Source organism: Petromyzon marinus, chromosome 79 (genome assembly GCF_048934315.1).
Source record: "Petromyzon marinus isolate PM22_M1 ecotype Great Lakes invasive population chromosome 79, UKy_Petmar_22M1.pri1.0, whole genome shotgun sequence".
NCBI lineage: Eukaryota > Metazoa > Chordata > Hyperoartia > Petromyzontiformes > Petromyzontidae > Petromyzon > Petromyzon marinus.
The window spans coordinates 21,898,465-21,921,787 of NC_133745.1; the positions used below are offsets into that span (position 1 = coordinate 21,898,465).

The following is a 23,323-nucleotide window of genomic DNA, read 5'->3' on the forward strand; positions in this document are numbered from 1 at the left end:
AGTTACTGGCTGACTGAGTGACTGAGTGACTGAGTGAGTGACTGAGTGACTGACTGAGTGAGTGACTGAGTAAGTGACTGAGTGACTGAGAGAATGACTGAGTGACTGACTGACTGAGTGACTGGCTGACTAACTAAATGACTGACTGAGTGACTGGTTGAGTGACTGACTGACTGAGTGACTGAGTGAGTGACTGAGTGACTGACTAAGTGAGTGACTGAGTGACTGAGTGAGTGACTGAGTGAATGACTGAGTGACTGAGTGACTGGATGAGTGACTGAGTGACTGAGTGAGTGACTGAGTGAGTGACTGAGTGACTGACTGAGTGACTGAGTGACTGAGTGAGTGACTGACTGAGTGACTGACTGACTGACTGAGTGACTGGCTGACTGACTAACTGACTGACTGAGTGACTGGCTGAGTGACTGACTGACTGAGTGACTGAGTGACTGAGTGAGTGACTGAGTGACTGACTGAGTGAGTGACTGAGTGAGTGACTGAGTGAATGACTGAGTGACTGAGTGACTGGCTGAGTGACTGAGTGACTGGCTGAGTGACTGACTGAGTGACTGACTGACTGACTAAGTGACTGACTGACTGAGTGACTGACTGACTGAGTGATTGACTGAGTGACTGACTGAATGACTGAGTGACTGAGTGACTGACTGAGTGACTGACTGAGTGACTGACTGGCTGAGTAACTGACTGACTGACTGAGTGAGTGAGTGACTGACTGACTGAGTGACTGATTGAATGACTGAGTGACTGAGTGACTGACTGGCTGAGTGACTGGCTGAGTGACTGACTGACTAACTGACTGAGTCACTGACTGAGTGACTGGCTGAGTGACTGAGTGACTGGCTGAGTGAGTGACTGACTGAGTGACTGACTGACTGACTGAGTGACTGAGTGACTGAGTGACTGACTGACTTACCACGACCACAGGAAAAAGACGAAGTATTGTACCGAGATGACTGAGTGAGTGACTGAGTGACTGAGTGACTGGCTGAGTGACTGAGTGACTGACTGACTGAGTGACTGAGTGACTGGCTGAGTGAGTGACTGACTGAGTGACTAACTGGCTGAGTGACTGACTAAGTGACTGACTGACTTACCACGACCACAGGAAGAATACGAAGTACGGTACCGAGATGACTGAGTGAGTGACTGAGTGACTGAGTGACTGGCTGAGTGACTGAGTGACTGACTGAGTGACTAACTGAGTGACTGAGTGGCTGGCTGAGTGACTGGCTGAGTGACTGACTGGCTGAGTGACTGGCTGATTGACTGACTGGCTGAGTGACTGACTGACTGACTGGCTGAGTGACTGACTGAGTGACTAAGTGACTTACCACGACCACAGGAAGAAGACGAAGTATGGTACCGAGATGACTAAGTGACTGAGTGACTGGCTGAGTGACTGACTGACTAAGTGACTGACTGACTGACTGACTGAGTGACTGAGTGACTGAGTGACTGACTGAGTGACTTACCACGACCACAGGAAGAAGACGAAGTATGGTACCGAGATGACTGAGTGAGTGACTGAGTGACTGACTGACTGAGTGACTGACTGAGTGACTGACTGACTGAGTGACTGAATGACTGACTGGCTGAGTGACTGACTGAGTGACTGAGTGACTGACTAAGTGACTGACTGACTGAGTGACTGACTGAGTGACTGAGTGACTGGCTGAGTGACTGAGTGACTGGCTGAGTGACTGACTGAGTGACTGAGTGACTGACTGAGTGACTGAGTGACTGAGTGACTGGCTGAGTGACTGACTGAGTGACTGAGTGACTGGCTGAGTGACTGAGTGACTGAGTGACTGACTGAGTGACTGACTGAGTGACTGAGTGACTGATTGAGTGACTGAGTGACTGACTGAGTGACTGACTGAGTGACTGAGTGACTGACTGAGTGACTGAGTGACTGACTGACTGAGTGACTGACTGAGTGACTGACTGAGTGACTGACTGAGTGACTGACTGAGTGACTGACTTACCATGACCACAGGAAGAATACGAAGTATGGTACCGAGATGACTGAGTGACTGAGTGACTGGCTGAGTGATTGAGTGACTGACTGAGTGACTGACTGACTGACTGAGTGACTGACTGACTGACTGACTGAGTGACTTACCATGACCACAGGAAGAAGACGAAGTATGGTACCGAGATGACTGAGTGACTGAGTGACTGGCTGAGTGACTGACTGAGTGACTGACTGAGTGACTGAGTGACTGAGTGACTGAGTGACTGGCTGACTGACTGACTGACTTACCACGACCACAGGAAGAAGACGAAGTATGGTACCGAGATGACTGAGTGACTGAGTGACTGGCTGAGTGACTGACTAAGTGACTGAGTGACTGACTGAGTGACTAACTGACTAAGTGACTGAGTGACTGACTGAGTGACTTACCATGACCACAGGAAGAAGACGAAGTATGGTACCGAGATGACGATCTGCAAGAGGCGCCAGTCGCGGATCCCAAACGCCAACCCCGCCAGGAGCAACTGCCCGGCTGTGTAGACGCCTCCACTCACAGCACTGTAGAGCTCACGGTGGCGTGGAGACAACCACTCCACGCCTGGGGTGGGGGGGGAGTGGGGGGTGGGTGGGGGGTGGGGGGTGGGTGGGGGGGTTGGGGGTGGGTAGGAGGGTGGGTGGGGGGGGTGGGGGGGTGGGTGGGGGGGGTAAGTGAGTGGGTGAGTGGGTGAGTGAGTGGGTGAGTGAGTGAGTGGGTGAGTGAGTGAATGGGTGAGTGAGGCAGTGGGTGAGTGAGTGGGTGAGTGAGTGAGTGGGTGAGTGGGTGGGGGGTGGGTGAGTGGGTGGGTGAGTGAGTGGGTCAGTGAGTGAGTGGGTGAGTGAGTGGGTGAGTGGGTGAGTGAGTGAGTGATTGAGTGGGTGAATGAGTGAGTGGGTGAGTGGGTGGGTGAGTGGGTGGGTGAGTGGGTGGGTGAGTGAGTGAGTAAGTGGGGGGGGTGGGTGAGTGAGTGGGTGAGTGAGTGAGTGGGTGGGTGAGTGGGTGGGTGGGTGAGTGGGTGGGTGGGTGGGTGAGTGGGTGGGTGGGTGGGTGAGTGGGTGGGTGGGTGGGTGAGTGGGTGGGTGGGTGAGTGCGTGGGTGGGTGGGGGGTGGGTGAGTGAGTGAGTGGGTGGGTGGGTGAGTGAGTGAGTGACTGTCTGACTGACTGAGTGAATGACTGCGTGAATGAATGACTGCCTGACTGACTGAATGACTGCATAACTGAGTGACTGACTAAGTGACTGAGTGACTGACTGGGTGACTGAGTGAGTGAGTGACTGACTGAGTGACTGAGTGACTGACTGACTGACTGAATGACTGACTGAGTCACTGACTCACAGAGTAACTGAGTGACTGACTGAGTGACTTACAGAGTGACTGACTGACTGAGTGACTGACTGAGTGACTGAGTGACTGACTGACTGGCTGAGTGACTGACTGAGTGACTCACAGAGTGCCAGGCTGTTGAGCAGCATGCCCGTGGTGGCCACGCCCACCAGGAACCTGCACGCGACGTAGGGCCCCAGGGAGGCGGTGACTGAGTGACTGACTGACTGAGTGACTGACTGAGTGACTGAGTGACTGACTGGCTGAGTGACTGAGTGACTGAGTGGCTGACTGAGTGACTCACAGAGTGACTTAGTCACTGAGTGACTGACTGAGTGACTGACTGAGTGACTGACTGACTGAGTGACTAAGTGACTGAGTGACTGAGTGACTGACTGACTGACTCACAGAGTGCCAGGCTGTTGAGCAGCATGCCCGTGGTGGCCACGCCCACCAGGAACCTGCACGCGACGTAGGGCCCCAGGGAGGCGGTGACTGAGTGACTGACTGACTGAGTGACTGACTGGCTGAGTGACTGACTGAGTGACTGAGTGGCTGACTGAGTGACTCACAGAGTGACTTAGTCACTGAGTGACTGACTGAGTGACTGACTGAGTGACTGACTGACTGAGTGACTGAGTGACTCACAGAGTGCCAGGCTGTTGAGCAGCATGCCCGTGGTGGCCACGCCCACCAGGAACCTGCACGCGACGTAGGGCCCCAGCGAGGTGGTGCAGGCGGCTGCCGTGCCGCTCGTCCCCAGCAACAGGTGGGAGAGCGTCACCACTCGCTTGCGGCCCAGCCTGGTCACGTGGGCGGGGGGCGGGGCATGGGAAGGGGGGCGGGGCATGGGTTGGGGGGTGAGACGTGGGGGTGGGGGGGAGACCACGTGGTCACGGGGTCAATGGGTCACGAGGTTTGTGGTTGAGCTTTGATACAGATGGAGGGAGTGAGAGGCACAGCCAAAGTGAGACCATCACCACCATCATCACCATCACCATCATCACTATCACCATCATCATCACCATCATCACTATCACCACCATCACCACCATCACCACCACCATCACCATCATCACCATCATCACCATCATCACCATCATCATCACCATCAACATCACCATCACCACCATCACCACCATCACCACCATCACCACCATCATCACCATCATCACCATCACCATCATCACCATCATCACCATCATCACCATCACCACCACCACCATCACCACCATCACCAACACCACCACCATCACCACCACCATCACCACCATCACCATCACCACCATCACCACCACCATCACCACCATCACCACCACCACCATCATCACCATCACCACCACCATCACCACCATCACCATCACCACCACCACCATCACCACCATCACCACCATCACCAACACCACCACCATCACCACCACCACCACCATCACCACCACCATCACCACCATCACCATCACCACCATCACCACCACCACCATCATCACCATCACCACCATCACCACCATCACCATCACCACCATCACCACCATCATCACCATCACCACCATCACCACCATCATCACCATCATCACCACCACCATCACCACCATCACCACCATCATCACCATCACCACCATCACCACCATCACCAACACCACCACCATCACCACCACCACCATCACCACCACCATCACCATCACCACCACCACCATCATCACCATCACCACCATCACCACCATCACCATCACCACCATCACCACCATCATCACCATCACCACCATCACCACCATCATCACCATCATCACCACCACCATCACCACCATCACCACCATCACCACCATCATCACCATCATCACCATCACCACCATCATCACCACCACCACCACCACCCCCATCACCACCACCATCACCACCATCACCACCACCATCACCACCATCACCACCATCACCACCACCATCACCATCACCGCCACCACCATCACCACCCCCACCACCATCACCACCACCACCACCACCATCACCACCACCACCACCACCACCACCCCCATCACCACCACCACCCCCATCACCACCACCACCACCATCACCACCACCATCACCACCACCCCCATCACCACCCCCATCACCACCACCATCACCACCACCACCACCATCACCACCATCACCACCACCACCATCACCACCATCACCACCATCACCACCACCATCACCACCATCACCACCACCATCACCAACATCACCACCACCATCACCACCATCACCACCCCCATCACCACCACCATCACCACCACCACCACCCCCATCACCACCACCATCACCACCATCACCACCACCATCACCACCACCACCATCACCACCATCACCACCACCACCATCACCACCACCATCATCACCACCATCACCACCACCATCACCACCACCATCACCACCACCATCACCACCACCACCATCACCACCATCACCACCACCATCACCACCATCACCACCACCATCACTACCACCATCACCACCACCATCACCACCATCACCACCATCACCACCACCATCACTACCATCACCACCACCATCACCACCATCACCACCACCATCACCACCACCACCACTATCACCACCACCACCATCACCACCATCACCATCACCACCATCACTACCACCACCACCATCACCACCATCATCACCCCCATCACCACCATCACCACCACCACCACCATCACCACCCCCATCACCACCATCACCATCACCACCACCACCATCACCACCATCACCACCATCATCACCCCCATCACCACCATCACCACCACCATCACCACCACCATCACCACCACCACCACCCCCATCACCACCACCATCACCACCATCACCACCACCATCACCACCACCACCATCACCACCATCACCACCACCACCATCACCACCACCATCATCACCACCATCACCACCACCATCACCACCATCACCACCACCATCACCACCATCACCACCACCATCACCACCACCATCACCACCACCATCACCACCATCACCACCATCACCACCACCATCACTACCATCACCACCACCATCACCACCATCACCACCACCATCACCACCACCACCACTATCACCACCACCACTATCACCACCACCACCATCACCACCATCACCATCACCACCATCACTACCACCACCACCATCACCACCATCATCACCCCCATCACCACCATCACCACCACCACCACCACCATCACCACCCCCATCACCACCATCACCATCACCACCACCACCACCACCATCACCACCATCACCACCATCATCACCCCCATCACCACCATCACCACCACCATCACCACCACCATCACCACCACCATCACCACCACCATCACCACCATCACCACCACCACCACCACCACCATCACCACCACCATCACCACCACCATCACCACCACCATCACCACCACCCCCATCACCACCATCATCACCCCCATCACCACCATCACCACCACCACCACCATCACCACCATCACCACCACCATCACCACCATCATCACCACCCTCACCACCATCACCACCACCACCACCATCACCACCATCACCACCACCACCATCACCACCCCCATCACCTGTCTCCGAGTGGTCCCAGGATGAAAGCTCCCGCCAGGAGTCCGGTCATGTAGATAGTCTGAGCCAGCTGCTTCAATGGAGCTCTCGTGCAGACCAGATCCCACTACACACACACACAGAGACACACACACACAGTCACACACACAGACACACACACAGTCACACACACACACAGTCACACACACACACAGACACACACACACACAGACACACACAGACACACACACACACACAGTCACACACACACACAGAGACACACACACAGACACACACACACAGTCACACAGTCACACACACACAGACACACAACAACAACAACCGCCATTCGCCACTAAGTGGCGGTGACGTCACCACGACGCTTGTGCCAGGCTATGTGCACCCTGAGGCCACGTGAAGTGTCGAACGCCCGCTGGCAGGAGGTCACGGGGCAGACCCAGCAGGTGCCACGGGTCGACTGACTGAGATGACTGGCTGATGCACCACCTGTGCCCCCTACTGTGCCAACCTGCTGTGCTTTAGCCACCCGGCGCTCCGCTCGCTGTTGTGAGCGTCGCTCCTCCGCCCTCCGTTGTTGTTGGAGGGCGACTGCCTCCAACTGCCCAGTAGCATCCTTCACGAGCCTCCTCCACAGAGGCCGATCTTGACACCGCTGGTACCAGTCATCGGCAAGTCCACTCAGCTCCACGTCCTCCTGTACCACATCACTCCATCTCTTCTCTAGCCCGTGCCGCGCCCGCTTAGCCCCCTCAATCCGGCCAAACAAAAGCTGTTTCGGCATGCGGTGGCTGGGCATGCGGGCTACATGACCCAGCCATCGCAGTCTTGCCTGCCGGAGGAGCTCACCGATGGGACCCTGCCCAGATCTTTCAAGGATTTGTGAGCTCCTCACACAATCCAGTCTGGTTAAACCCAGGATGGATCGTAGGCAGGCCAGCCTAAATGTTTCTAACCGGCGAAGATGTTCCATTAGGGGGGTCCACGTTTCGCAAGCGTAGAGAAGGGAGGGAATGACCGTGGCCGAGAAGACCTGAAGCTTAGTGCGGAGCGACAGACCAGGTAGCTTCCACACAGCGTTACGCAACCGATGAAAAGATATTGCCGCTCGACTGATTCGGAGTGAGACCTCTGCTGTTAAACTGGAGCCAGTCATAAGCACACTGCCCAGGTATGGGAAACTCTCCACTCTCTCCACAACTGCCCCATCACCGATTGGGAGTTGTGGGGGTGGAGTGTCCGATGGTACAAAATACCCAGGCAGGTGCTTAGTTTTGGTGGGGCTGATGGTAAGGCACCACCTCTTAGTGGCACGCTCCAGTCTCAGCAGCAGCGTCTCCAACTCCTCCTCTGACTGAGCAGCTATTACCAAGTCATCAGCATACATAACGTGGTTGAGCAATAGGGAGCCATCCCTTGACCGCACCCGGGCATCGATTAGCCTCCCATTATATCTGTACCATATGGAGATTCCCCCGGTACAGCTATTGAAGGCTTCACGAACTACGTGGTCAAAATAGATGTTAAATAATGTGGGAGCCAGAGGACATCCCTGTCGCACCCCAAGGTGTACAGGGAATGGCTCTGACTCCCGGCCACGTAGTTTTACCCGGGCCCGCTCACCATCATGAAGGTCCTTAATGATCGTGAGCAGAGGTTCAGGTACTCCAAAAGCACGAAGAACGACCCAGAGCCCAGGCCTACTGATGGTATCATAGGCCTTGACTGTGTGTGACTGTGTGTGTGTCACACACACACACAGTCACACACACACAGTCACACAGTCACACACACACACAGACACACATACACACAGACACACACACACAGTCACACACACACACAGTCACACACACACACAGTCACACAGTCACACACACAGAGACACACACACACAGACACACACAGTCACACAGTCACACACATACACAGACACACACAGTCACACAGTCACCCACACACAGACACACACACACACACAGAGACACACACACACAGAGACATACACACACAGTCACACACACACAGTCACACACACACAGTCACACAGTCACACACACACAGACACACACAGACACACACACAGTCACACAGTCACACACATACAGTCACACACACAGACACACACACAGTCACACACATACAGTCACACACATACAGTCACACACACACAGTCACACACACACACAGTCACACACACAGTCACACACACACACAGTGACACACACACAGTCACACACACACACAGTCACACACAGACACACACACAGACACACACACAATCGTGGGAGCCAGAGGACATCCCTGTCGCACCCCAAGGTGTACAGGGAATGGCTCGGACTCCCGGCCACGTAGTTTTACCCGGGCCTGCTCACCATCATGAAGGTCCTTAATGATCGTGAGCAGAGGGTCAGGGACTCCGAAAGCACGAAGAACAACCCAGAGCCCAGGCCTTCTGATGGTATCATAGGCCTTGACCAGGTCAATAAAGCAGAGATGTAGGTCTTGCTGGAATTCCCTACACCTCTGCTCTAGCAGACGGACAGAAAATATGGCATCCGTGCAGGACCGCCCTTTCCTGAAACCGCATTGGGGCTCCACAAGCCTCTCCTCAGCGTGCCTGGCAAGGCGATGTTGAATAATCCTTGCCAGGACCTTTCCCGGCACACTGAGGAGTGAAATACCCCTGTAGTTGTTACAGTCTGTGCGGTCCCCCTTCTTAAAGAGGGGGACCACCAGGGCATCCTTCCAATCCTGCGGAACCCGTCCAGTGGTCCAGACTGTTGTTATCATGTCTTGTAGGGCAGTCTGTGCACAAACGCCACCCTCCCTCAGCATTTTGCTTGGGAAATCATCTCTGCCCGCTGCCTTTCCTGGTCTCAGACTCCGGAACGCCTTCAGTACTTCCTCAACAAATGGCACCTCAGCCAGCCACTCACAGGGGGTGACTTCTTCCAATATTTGAGGCACCGCAGCCTCAGCAGGGTCATCCTCACTTTGTGCCACGATGTTTTCCTGGCTGAGGGATTTTCCCTCCCCCAGGACCTCACAGAAATGCTCAGCAAATCTGCAAACCTGTTCCTGGGGGTCGGAGATTGGAACACCATTTTTTCCCCCTAATGATGGTAATAGGTGTGGCACCGCAGGTTACTTGATAGAATTAAATAGAGATTTGTGATCGCGGGCCACTGAGGCAGACTCCATCTCCTCAGCAACCCGCGACCACCACCCATCCTTGCAGTGCCTCACGGCTCTCCGAACCTCCGAGCGAAGGCTGCGGTAAGCCTCCTCATTCTCTGACGTGGGATTCTGTAGCCGATGACAGTGGGCCTGTCGCTTTTTCTCAACCATCCTTAACACCTCCTCTGTCAGCCAGGGTCTCTGGGGAGGTCTGGACCGCGTACCCAAAGCAGCCATTGCAGCTGCATGAGTCACAGTCCTAAACCTCGCCCATTTACCCTCGACATCAGAGTGGGGACGATGCCAACCCCAGCCGCAAGCGATGATGAAATTCTCGCTTGCAACTTTCATCAGATAACTGAGACCAGGCCACTTTAGGTTGGAATGGGGTCCAGGGTGTACACCCACCACCGGAGTGGAAGAATGGCAGGCGCATCTTACAGATGACTATTCGATGGTCAGAGGGCAGATCAGCTCCACACAAAGACAAAGATCCCCCATATAGCCTTAACAGACTGTAGGGGCAAGTGCTGTTAGCGAGCACCTATGAAGGCCGGAACGGTACACGAGGGAGTGGGTGGCCAGCACCACGCCCGACCGCCTTTGTCTCCCTGGTGGCAATGTTTACACATCGCACCAGGTACTCATTTGAGGCTGAGTCGACCTAGGGGAGGCCCGGGACCGGTTCAGATAATCGTCACTGATATTGGCCGTGAGCGGGAATCGAACCCGGGTGCCAGGTTCATAGCGCAGTCACATACACACACAGTCACACACACACATACACACACACACAGACACACACAGTCACACACACACACAGAGACACACACACAGTCACACACACACACAGACACACACAGTCACACACACACAGAGACACACACACAGACACACACACAGTCTCACACACACCCTCACACACACACAGAGACAAAGATACAAAGACAATGCTCGCTGGCAGGAGGTCACGGGGCAGACCCAAGTGCCACGGGTCGACTAAGATGACTGAGATGACACACACACAGTCACACACACAGCTACTCATTCACCCACACACACAGCTACTCATTCACACACACAGCTACTCATTCACACACAGACACTCACCAACTCACACACACACAGCCACTAACTCACCCACACACACAGCCACTCACTCACACACACAGCCACTCACTCAGACACCCACTCACACACACACACAGCCACTCACCCACTCACTCACACACAGTCACTCACTCACACACACAGACACACACACACAGTCACTCACTAACCCACACACACACACAGCCACTCACACACACAGTCACTCACTCACCCACTCACTCATCCACTCACTCACACACACACAGCCAATAACTCACCCACACACACAGCCACTCACTCACACACACAGCTACTCACTCAGACACCCACTCACACACACACACAGCTACTCACTCACACAGCTACTCACTTACCCACTCACTTACACACACACACAGTCACTCACTCACTCACACAGCCACTCACTCACACACACAGCCACTCACACAGCCACTCACTCACACACACAGCCACTCACACAGCCACTCACTCACACACACAGTCACTCACTCACACAGCCACTCACACACTCACACAGTCACTCACTCACACAGCCACTCACACACACACAGTCACTCACTCACACAGCCACTCACTCACTCACACAACAACAACCGCCATTCGCCACTAAGTGGCGGTGACGTCACCACGACGCTTGTGCCAGGCTATGTGCACCCTGAGGCCACGTGAAGTGTCGAACGCCCGCTGGCAGGAGGTCACGGGGCAGACCCAGGTGCCACGGGTCGACTGACTGAGATGACTGGCTGATGCACCACCTGTGCTCCCTACTGTGCCAACCTGCTGTGCTTTAGCCACCCGGCGCTCCGCTCGTTGTTGTGAGCGTCGCTCCTCCGCCCTCCGTTGTTGTTGGAGGGCGACTACCTCCAACTGCCCAGTAGCATCCTTCACGAGCCTCCTCCACAGAGGCCGATCTTGACACCGCTGGTACCAGTCATCGTCAAGTCCACTCAGCTCCACGTCCTCCTGTACCACATCACTCCATCTCTTCTCTAGCCCGTGCCGCGCCCGCTTAGCCCCCTCAATCCGGCCGAACAAAAGCTGTTTCGGCATGCGGTGGCTGGGCATGCGGGCTACATGACCCAGCCATCGCAGCCTTGCCCGCCGGTGGAGCTCACCGATGGGACCTTGCCCAGATCTTTCAAGGATTTGTGAGCTCCTCACACAATCCAGTCTGGTTAAACCCAGGATGGATCGTAGGCAGGCCAGCACTCACTCACACACAGTCACACACACAGCCACTCACACAGCCACTCACACACAGCCACTCACACAGCCACTCACACACAGCCACTCACACAGCCACTCACACACAGTCACTCACACACACACACAGTCACTCACACACAGTCACTCACACACACAGCCACTCACACAGCCACTCACACACAGCCACTCACTCACACAGCCACTCACACACAGCCACTTACACACAAAGCCACTCACACACACACAGCCACTCACAGTCACTCACACACACAGCCACTCACACAGCCACTCACACACACAGCCACTCACACAGCCACTCACAGAGCCACTCACACACAGCCACTCACACAGCCACTCACACACAGTCACTCACACACACACACAGCCACTCACAGACAGGCACTCACTCACACACAGTCACTCACTCACACAGCCACTCACACACAGTCACTCACACACAGTCACTCACACACACACACAGTCACTCACACAGTCACTCACACACACAGCCACTCACACAGCCACTCACTCACACAGCCACTCACTCACACAGCCACTCACACACACAGCCACTCACACACACAGCCACTCACACACACAGCCACTCATTCACACACAGTCACTCACACAGCCACTCACACACACAGTCACTCACACCCAGCCACTCACTCAAAGCCACTCACGCACAAAGTCACTCACACAGCCACTCACTCACTCACACAGCCACTCACACACACAGCCACTCACACAGCCACTCACTCACACAGCCACTCACACAGCCACTCACTCACACAGCCACTCACACACACAGCCACTCACACACACACAGCCACTCACACACACACACAGCCACTCACACACACAGCCACACACACAGCCACTCACACACACAGCCACTCATACACACAGCCACTCACACACACAGCCACTCATACACACACAGCCACTCACACACACAGCCACTCACACACACAGCCACTCACACACACAGCCACTCACACAGCCACTCACTCACACAGCCACTCACACACACAGCCACTCACACACACAGCCACTCACACAGCCACTCACACAGCCACTCACTCACACAGCCACTCACTCACACAGCCACTCACACACACAGCCACTCACACACACAGCCACTCACACAGCCACTCACTCACACAGCCACTCACACAGCCACTCACTCACACAGCCACTCACACAGCCACTCACTCACACAGCCACTCACACACACAGCCACTCACACACACAGCCACTCACACAGCCACTCACACAGCCACTCACTCACACAGCCACTCACTCACACAGCCACTCACACACACAGCCACTCACACACACAGCCAGCCACTCACACAGCCACTCACACACACAGCCACTCACACACACAGCCACTCACACATGAGGATTCTGCTCACGATGACGATTCTGCTGCTACTGCTGCTGCTGATGACTGTTGCGATGATGATTCTTCTGATGATGATTTTCCTGATGATTCTGATGATGACAACGATGCTGCTGCTGATGAGGATGATTGTTCCGATGATGATGATGTTGCTGATGATCGAGGAGGAGATCTCACCTCCGTCACGATGGTAGACTGGTACTGGCTCTGATCGTAAACCCATCCGTGTGAACAGCTGATCTGCACCGCAGCCTCATCCAACATCTCGTCCGCCTTTCCCTGCTGCGATATCTGCGTGGTCGCTGGTGCATCCTTCACTTGTGCATCCTTCACTTGTGCATCCTTCACTTGTGCATCCTTCACTTGTGCATCCTTCACTTGTGCATCCTTCACTTGTGCATCCTTCACTTGTGCATCCTTCACTTGTGCATCCTTCACTTGCGCATCCTCCACTGGCGCATCCTCTAACTCCTTGCTCTGCTGCTGCTGCAGCTGATGCAGCAGATGCCACTGAGGTCGTGCGAACTCGTAGCAGGAGCTCGGCACCCCGCTGGGGGACATCGGAACGGCCACGGCCAAGAGCCGCGTCTCCAGCGAGTTGGTCGGTGGAGGTCGTGGTGGTGGTGGTGGTGACGGAGAGGTGTGGTGGTGGTGGTGGGTGGAGGTGGAGGTGGTAGTCTGAGTAGCAGCTCCACCACCACCATTCATTACACCACCACTCATTACACCACTACTCATTACACCACCACCATTCATTACACCACCACCACTCATTACACCACCACCATTCATTACACCACCACCACTCATTACACCACTACCATCACCACCACCATTCATTACACCACCACCATTCATTACACCACCACTCATTACACCACTACTCATTACACCACCACCATTCATTACACCACCACTCATTACACCACTACCATTCATTACACCACCACTCATTCCACCACCACTCATGACACCACCAGCGCCGCCACCCGGCGGCCACTCCACAGTGCCATTGCCGGGTCCCCGTACGAGCCAGGGCACGCGGCAGCGATGGGGCGGAGTGGCTGCGCCGAAGTTCTGCTGCAGGTTGTGGGAGGCGAGGAAGAGGAGCGGGAACGCGTTGAGAAACACGTGCAGCAGCTGGAAGCGGCCCGCGCTGCCCACGTGCTCCAGCATCGCTGGGAAGGGCATCGCTGTAGGGGGGTGGTGGTGGTTGTGGCGGTGGTTGTGGTGGCGGTGTTTGTGGTGGTGGTGGTGGTTGTGGTGGTGGCGGTGTTTGTGGTGGTGGTGTTTGTGGTGGCGGTGGCGGTGTTTGTGGTGGTGGTGTTTGTGGTTGTGGTGGTGGTGGCGGTGACGGTATTTGTGGTGGTGGTGTTTGTGGTTGCGGTGGTGTTTGTGGTGGTTGCGGTGGTGGTGTTTGTGGCGGTGTTTGTGGTGGCGGTGGTTGCGGTGGTTGTGGCGGTGGTGTTGTTGAGTGTGCAGCAGCTGCTGCTGATGCTGCTGCTGCTTGCTGATTTGGCTGCTGCTGATGCTTTGGCAGCTGCTGATGATTTGGCAGCCGCCGAAACTCGTGATGGCAAAGCTCAGCTGAGTGAGTGGGTTAGAGAAGGGGTGGGTGAGTGAGGGAGTGGGTGAGTGAGTGGGTGGGTGAGTGAGTGGTTGGGTGTCTAGGGGGGTGGATGAGTGTGCATCTGGGTGGTTTATAATCGGTTAATGATTTATGTAGGAAGATTGTACCTGGGTCGGTAGGGCGAGTGGGTGAGTGGGTGAGTGAGTGGGTGAGTGAGTGAGTGGGTGAGTGGGTGGGTGAGTGACTGAGTGGGTGAGTGCGTGAGTGGGTAGGTGAGTGGGTGGGTGACTGAGTGGGTGAGTGCGTGGGTGAGTGAGTGGGTGGGTGAATGGGTGGGTGAGTGAGTGGGTGGGTGAGTGGGTGGGTGACTGAGTGGGTGAGTGACTGAGTGGGTGAGTGCGTGAGTGGGTGAGTGGGTGGGCGAGTGAGTGGGTGAGTGAGTGGATGACTGAGTAGATGACTGAGTGGGTGAGTGAGTGGATGACTGAGTGGATGACTGAGTGGGTGAGTGAGTGGGTGACTGAGTGGGTGACTGAGTGGGTGAGTAGGTGGATGACTGAGTGGGTGAGTGAGCGGGTGAGTGAGTGGATGACTGAGTAAGTGAATGAGTGGGTGCGTGGGTGAGTGAGTGAGTGGGTAAGTGGGTGGCTGGGTGAGTGAGTGGGTGAGTGAGTGGGTGAGTGAGTGGATGACTGAGTGGGTGAGTGAGTGGGTGACTGAGTGGATGACTGAGTGGGTGACTGAGTGGGTGAGTGAGCGGGTGAGTGAGTGGACGTCTGAGTTGGTGAGTGAGTGGGTGAGTGAGTGGATGACTGAGTGGGTGAGTGAGTGGGTGAGTGAGTGGATGACTGAGTGGGTGACTGAGTGGGTGAGTGAGTGGGTGAGTGAGTGGATGACTGAGTGGGTGAGTGAGTGGGTGAGTGAGTAGATGACTGAGTGGGTGAGTGAGTGGGTGAGTGAGTGGATGACTGAGTGGGTAAGTTAGTGGGTGAGTGAGTGGATGACTGAGTGGGTGACTGAGTGGGTGAGTGAGTGGGTGAGTGAGTGGATGACTGAGTGGATGACTGAGTGGGTGAGTGAGTGGGTGACTGAGTGGGTGAGTGAGTGGGTGAGTGAGTGGATGACTGAGTGGGTGAGTGAGTGGGTGACTGAGTGGGTGAGTGAGTGGGTGAGTGAGTGGATGACTGAGTGGGTGAATGAGTGGGTGCGTTGGTGAGTGAGTGGGTGGGTGAGGGGGGGTGGGTTACAGTTCAGCTGTGAGGCCGCGATCGACTGGGTCCATTTTCCACTTGCGGAGTCACGGAGCGAGTGAGTTAGGACTGACGGAGTGAGCCCGAGCGCGCTAACCGTTGCACCACCGCTCCCCCAGTGTCACGGTGCTCCAAGCACCCCCTCACAAATATTTAACGCCCCACCCCCTAACCCCCTCTAACCCCCCCTAGCCCCTCCCCCATCTCTAACCCCCGCCCCTAACCCCCTCCCTTCATCAGCCAATCACCTCGCCACTCTCCCCCCTGTCCAGCCAATCAACATCGCAGTCTCCTCTCCGCCCTGCCTCTAACCAAAACGGGGACTCCTCAAACTTACGAACGTTCGACTTACGAACAAATTTAACTTACGAACAAATTTAACTTACGAACGGACGGACCTCCTGGACCCCAACTCGTTCGTAAAGCAGAGGCAGTCGCTGTGCTGTAGTATATAACGTATTGTATATAATGTATAGTAGTGTATAATGTAGTGTAGTAGTATATAATGTATAGTAGTATTGTATATAATGTATAGTAGTGTATGATGTAGTGTAGTATTGTATATAATGTATAGTAGTGTATAATGAAGTGTAGTAGTGTATAATGTATAGTAGTGTATAAAGTGTATAATGTAGTAGTATATAATGTAATATAGTGTATAATGTAATATAGTAGTATATAATGTAGTATAGCAGTGTATAATGTAGTATAGTAGTATATAATGTAGTGTAGTAGTGTATAATGTAGTGTAGTAGTATATAATGTAGTATAGTAGTGTATAATGTAGTGTAGTAGTATATCAGGTAGTAGTATATAATGTAGTGTAGTAGTATAAAATGTAGTGTAGTAGCATATAATGTAGTATAGTAGTATATAATGTATTGTAGTATACAATGTAGTGTAGTAATATAGAATGTAGTGAAGTAGTGTATAATGTAGTGTAGTAATATAAAATGTAGTGTAGTAGTGTATAATGTAGTGTAGTAGTTTATAATTTAGTATAGTAGTGTATAATGTAGTCTAGTAGTATATAACGTAGTTGTAGTAGTATATAATGTAGTGTAGTAGTATGTAGTGTAGTAGTGTATAATGTAGTGTAGTAGTATATAATGTAGTATAGTAGCGAATAATGTAGTGTAGTAGTATATAATGTAGTATAGTAGTGTATAATGTGTAGTAGTATATAATGTAGTAGTATATAATGTAGCGTAGTAGTATATAATGTAGTGTAATAGTATATAATGTGGTGTAGTAGTATATAATGTAGTATATAATGTATTGTAGTATGTAGTATGTAATGTAGTGTAGTAGTATATGATGTAGTATAGTAGCGTATAATGTAGTGTAGTAGTATATGATGTAGTATAGTAGTGTATAATGTGTAGTAGTATATAATGTAGTAGTATATAATGTAGTGTAGTAGTATATAATGTAGTATAGTAGTGTATAATGTAGTGTAGTAATATATATTGTAGTATAGTAGTGTATAATGTAGTGTAGTATATATAATGTAGTGTAGTAGTGTATAATGTAGTGTAGTAGTTTATAATGTAGTATAGTAGTGTATAATGTAGTGTAGTAGCATATAATGTAGTGTAATAGTATATAATATAGTGTAATATATAATGTAATTTAGTAGTGTATAATGTAGTGTAGTAGTGTATAATGTAGTGTAGTAGTATATAATGTAGTATAGTAGTGTATAATGTAGTGTAGTAGTATATAATGTAGTATAGTAGTGTATAATGTAGTATATTAGTATATAATGTATTGTAGTATAGATTGTAGTGTAGTAGTATATAATGTAGTATAGTAGTGTATAATGTAGTGTAGTAATATATAATGTAGTGCAGTAGTGTATAATGTAGTGTAGTAGTTTATAATGTAGTATAGTAGTGTATAATGCAGTGTAGTAGCATATAATGTAGTGTAGTAGTATATAATGCAGTGTAGTAGCATATAATGTAGTGTAGTAGTATATAATGTACTGTAGTAGTATATAATGCAGTTTAGTAGTGTAAAATGCAGTGTAGTAGTGTGTAATGTAGTGTAGTAGTACATAATGTAGTGTAGTAATATATAATGTAGTGTAGTGTATAATGTAGTGTAGTAGTGTATAATGTAGTTTAGTGGTATATAATGTAGTGTAGTAGTGTATAATGTAGTGTAGTATTGTATAATGTAGAGTAGTAGTGTATAATGTAGTGTAGTAGTATATAATGTAGTGTAGTGTAGTAGTATATAATGTAGTGTAGTAGTATATAATGTAGTTTAGCAGTATATAATGTAGTGTAGTAGTATATAATGTAGCATAGTATATTTAACACGTAGGCTTTCGCGACCAATATTATTCATAATAAAGGTGTTTGGGTTAGATCGCGTTATTTATAAATGTGTCGTAACCCTCCACCACCCGACACGGCCAATCAGCAAAAAAAGTGTCACGTTGACAAAAGACAAAAATAGTTCACTACTTTAGCCCACCGGTGTGTTGAAGAGTGAATCCACAACATTTACAGTTTGAGTTGTACTGTGACGTTTCGCTGGTAATTACATCCAGCATCATCGGGCAATTCGCCAGAATGCTAAAGTCCTCGCTTGCTCCCGGTCTTAAATAGAGCAGCATCAGGGTGACGTCATCATTTATCTCATATCAGGTGCAGTGATTTGAGCCGGAGGGGGGGGGGATATTGTAATTATATAATCGATTAGTAATCAGTCAATGGTTATGATTAGTAATGAGTTGTAGATGAGTAATTAGTTGTTACGTGTGTTATTGTGATTATATGCTACATTAGTAATCCGCTGATTAATATGTGTATCCCCTATAAGGAATTGTAATATGTATTATTTAATAATATTACTAATCATAACCATTGACTGATTACTAATCGATTATATAATTACAATACCTCCGCCTCAAATCACTGCACTTGATATGAGTTAAATGATGACGTCACCCTGATGCTGCTCTATTTAAGACTGGGAGCAAGCGAGGGCTTTACCATTTTGGCGAATTGTCCGATGATGCTGGATGTAATTATTAGCGAAACGTCACAGTTACTAAAACTGTAAATGTTGTGGATTCACTCTTCAACAACACACCGGTGGGCTAAAGTAGTGAACTATTTTTGTCTTTTGTCAACGTGACACTTTTTTAGCTGATTGGCCGTGTCAGGTGGTGGAGGGTTACGACACATTTATAAATAACGCGATCTAACCCTCAAAAACCTTTATTATGAAGTGTAGTATATAATTTAGTTTAGTAGTGTATAATGTAGTATAGTAGTATATAATGTAGTGTAGTAGTATATAATGTAATGTAGTTGTATATAATATAGTTTATTAATATATAATGTAGTGTAGTGGTATATAATGTAGTGTAGTAGTGTATAATGTAGTGTAGTAGTGTATCATGTAGTGTAGTAGTATATAATGTAGTGTCGTAGTATATAACGTAGCATAGTATTATACAATGTAGTGATGTAGTATATAATGTAGTGTAGTATATAATGTATTGTAGTATATAATGTATTGTAGTATAAAATGTAGTGTAGTAGTATATAATGTAGTATAGTAGTGTATAATGTAGTGTAGTAGTGTATAATGTAGTGTAGTGGTATATAATGTAGTTTAGTATACAGTGTAGTATAGTAGTATATAATGTAGTGTAGTAGTATATAATGTAGTGTTGTAGTGTATAATGTAGTGGATTAGTATAAAATGTAGTGTAGTAGTGTGTAATGTCGTGTAGTAGTATATAAGGTAGTTTAGTAGTATATAATGTAGTGTAGTAGTGTATAATGTAGTGTAGTAGTATATAAGGTAGTGTAGTAGTGTATAATGTAGTGTAGTACTATATAATGTAGTTTAGTAGTATATAATGTAGTGTAGTATATAATGTAGTATAGTAGTGTATAATGTGGTGTAGTAATATATAATGTAGTGTTGTATATAATGTAGTATAGTAGTGTATAATGTGGTGTAGTAATATATAATGTAGTGTAGTATATAATGTAGTATAGTAGTGTATAATGTAGTGTAGAAGTGTATATTTAGTTTAGTAGTGTATTATGTGGTGTAGTAGTATATAATGTAGTTTAGTAGTATATAATGTAGTTTAGTAGTGTATAATGTAGTGTAGTATATAATGTAGTATAGTAGTGTATAGTCACAAGCTAATCATTCAGCCATTTCAATGCTAAATTATATGCTAATTCCTTTGTCAAAGCGCTTTGTTCCTCTCACACAGCTTAAAGGCCGTGATCTGAACGTGGCTCTTTCACTCCAGCGCTGTCCTACCAGACAGTCTCGCCCCCTTCACCTGATGAAGGCCGCTTATGTTGTGGCCGAAACGTCGTGAGAATATTATTGTGTTATTCTATTTTATCAATTTATTATTTTATTCTCATTCTACGTGACTTTACCGAAAGAACCAAAGAAGTGTATAATGCAGTTTAGTAGTATATAATGTAGTGTAGTAGTGTATAATGTAGTTTAGTAGTGTATAATGTAGTTTAGTAGTGTATTACGTAGTGTAGTAGTATATAATGTAGTGTAGTTGTGTATTATGTAGTGTAGTAGTATATAATGTAGTGTAGTAGTGTATAATGCAGTTTAGTAGTATATAATGTAGTGTAGTAGTATATAATGTAGTGTAGTAGTGTATAATGTAGTTTAGTAGTGTATTACGTAGTGTAGTAGTATATAATGTAGTGTAGTTGTGTATTATGTAGTGTAGTAGTATATAATGTAGTGTAGTGTATAATGCAGTATAGTAGCCAAACCTCCTGGAACCCAACTCGTTCTTGGAGGCAGTCCCTGCATCAATGGGATAGTGAGACAATCTCTATGTCGCGTACGGGAGGAGGTGGGGCGATGATGATGAGCTGTGGGTCTCGCGTGAGGAAGGCGTTTGTTGTTACCATTATTCTCGACTTACGCATCGTTCCTCTCCGTAGAGATCCTCCGGATCTGGGTGAGATCCCAGGGATGTCAAGGGGCAGCGTCGCGATGACCACGGGGAAAGAGGATCGCTGGAGTCGGGCATTGAAAAAGACCTTTGAGATCGAGATCTGTAGACTCACAAGGAGACCCATATACTCACAATGAGACCCATAGACTCACACGGAGACCCATAGACTCACACGGAGACCCATAGACTCACAAGGAGACCCATAGACACACAAGGAGACCCATAGACTCACAAGGAGACCCATAGACTCACAAGGAGACCCATAGACTCACAAGGAGACCCATAGACTCACAAGGAGACCCATAGACTCACAAGGAGACCCATAGACTCACACGGAGACCCGTAGACTCACACGGAGACCCATAGACTCACAAGGAAACCCATAGACTCACACGGAGACCCATGGACTCACACGGAGACCCATAGACTCACAAGGGGACCCATAGACTCACAAGGAGACTCATAGACTCACACGGAGACCCATAGACTCACAAGGAGACCCGTAGACTCACACGGAGACCCATAGACTCACACGGAGACCCGTAGACTCACACGGAGACACATAGACTCACAAGGAGACCCATAGACTCACAGAGACCCATAGACTTACAAGGAGACCCATAGACTCACACGGAGACCCATAGACTCACAAGGAGACCCATAGACTCACAAGGAGACCCATAGACTCACACGGAGACCCATAGACTCACAAGGAGACCCATAGACTCACACGGAGACCCATAGACTCACAAGGAGACCCATAGACTCACACGGAGACCCATAGACTCACACGGAGTCGAATAGACTCACAAGGAGATCCGTATATACTCACAAGGAGACCCATGGACTCGCACGGAGACCCATGGACTCACACGGAGACCCATAGACTCACAAGGGGACCCATAGACTCACAGAGACCCATAGACTTACAAGGAGACCCATAGACTCACAAGGAGACCCGTAGACTCACAAGGAGACCCATAGACTCACAAGGAGACCCATAGACTCACACGGAGACCCATAGACTCACACGGAGACCCATAGACTCACAAGGAAACCCATAGACTCACACGGAGACCCATGGACTCACACGGAGACCCATAGACTCACAAGGGGACCCATAGACTCACAAGGAGACTTGTAGACTCACACGGAGACCCATAGACTCACAAGGAGACCCGTAGACTCACACGGAGACCCATAGACTCACACGGAGACCCGTAGACTCACACGGAGACACATAGACTCACAAGGAGACCCATAGACTCACAGAGACCCATAGACTTACAAGGAGACCCATAGACTCACACGGAGACCCATAGACTCACAAGGAGACCCATAGACTCACAAGGAGACCCATAGACTCACACGGAGACCCATAGACTCACAAGGAGACCCATAGACTCACACGGAGACCCATAGACTCACAAGGAGACCCATAGACTCACACGGAGACCCATAGACTCACACGGAGTCGAATAGACTCACAAGGAGATCCGTATATACTCACAAGGAGACCCATGGACTCGCACGGAGACCCATGGACTCACACGGAGACCCATAGACTCACAAGGGGACCCATAGACTCACAGAGACCCATAGACTTACAAGGAGACCCATAGACTCACAAGGAGACCCGTAGACTCACAAGGAGACCCATAGACTCACAAGGAGACCCATAGACTCACACGG

At 50.3% G+C, this 23,323-nt stretch overlaps 1 protein-coding gene across 1 annotated transcript in view; it reads right to left on the bottom strand.

The window, feature by feature from the left end:
* The window catches only part of LOC142907513 (solute carrier family 22 member 6-like), a 53,197-nt gene extending 36,440 nt beyond the window's left edge, over positions 1-16,757 (bottom strand). The window contains exons 1-5 of the mRNA XM_076057103.1: positions 14,014-16,757; positions 6,938-7,041; positions 3,943-4,159; positions 3,481-3,751; positions 2,426-2,594 (exon numbers count right to left, since the gene is read on the bottom strand). Of these exons, the coding sequence (XP_075913218.1) occupies positions 2,426-2,594; positions 3,481-3,751; positions 3,943-4,159; positions 6,938-7,041; positions 14,014-15,027 (1,775 nt within the window). The 5' untranslated portion in view covers positions 15,028-16,757. The remainder of the gene's footprint in view (positions 1-2,425; positions 2,595-3,480; positions 3,752-3,942; positions 4,160-6,937; positions 7,042-14,013) is intronic.
* Between the last annotated feature and the right edge of the window lie 6,566 nt (positions 16,758-23,323).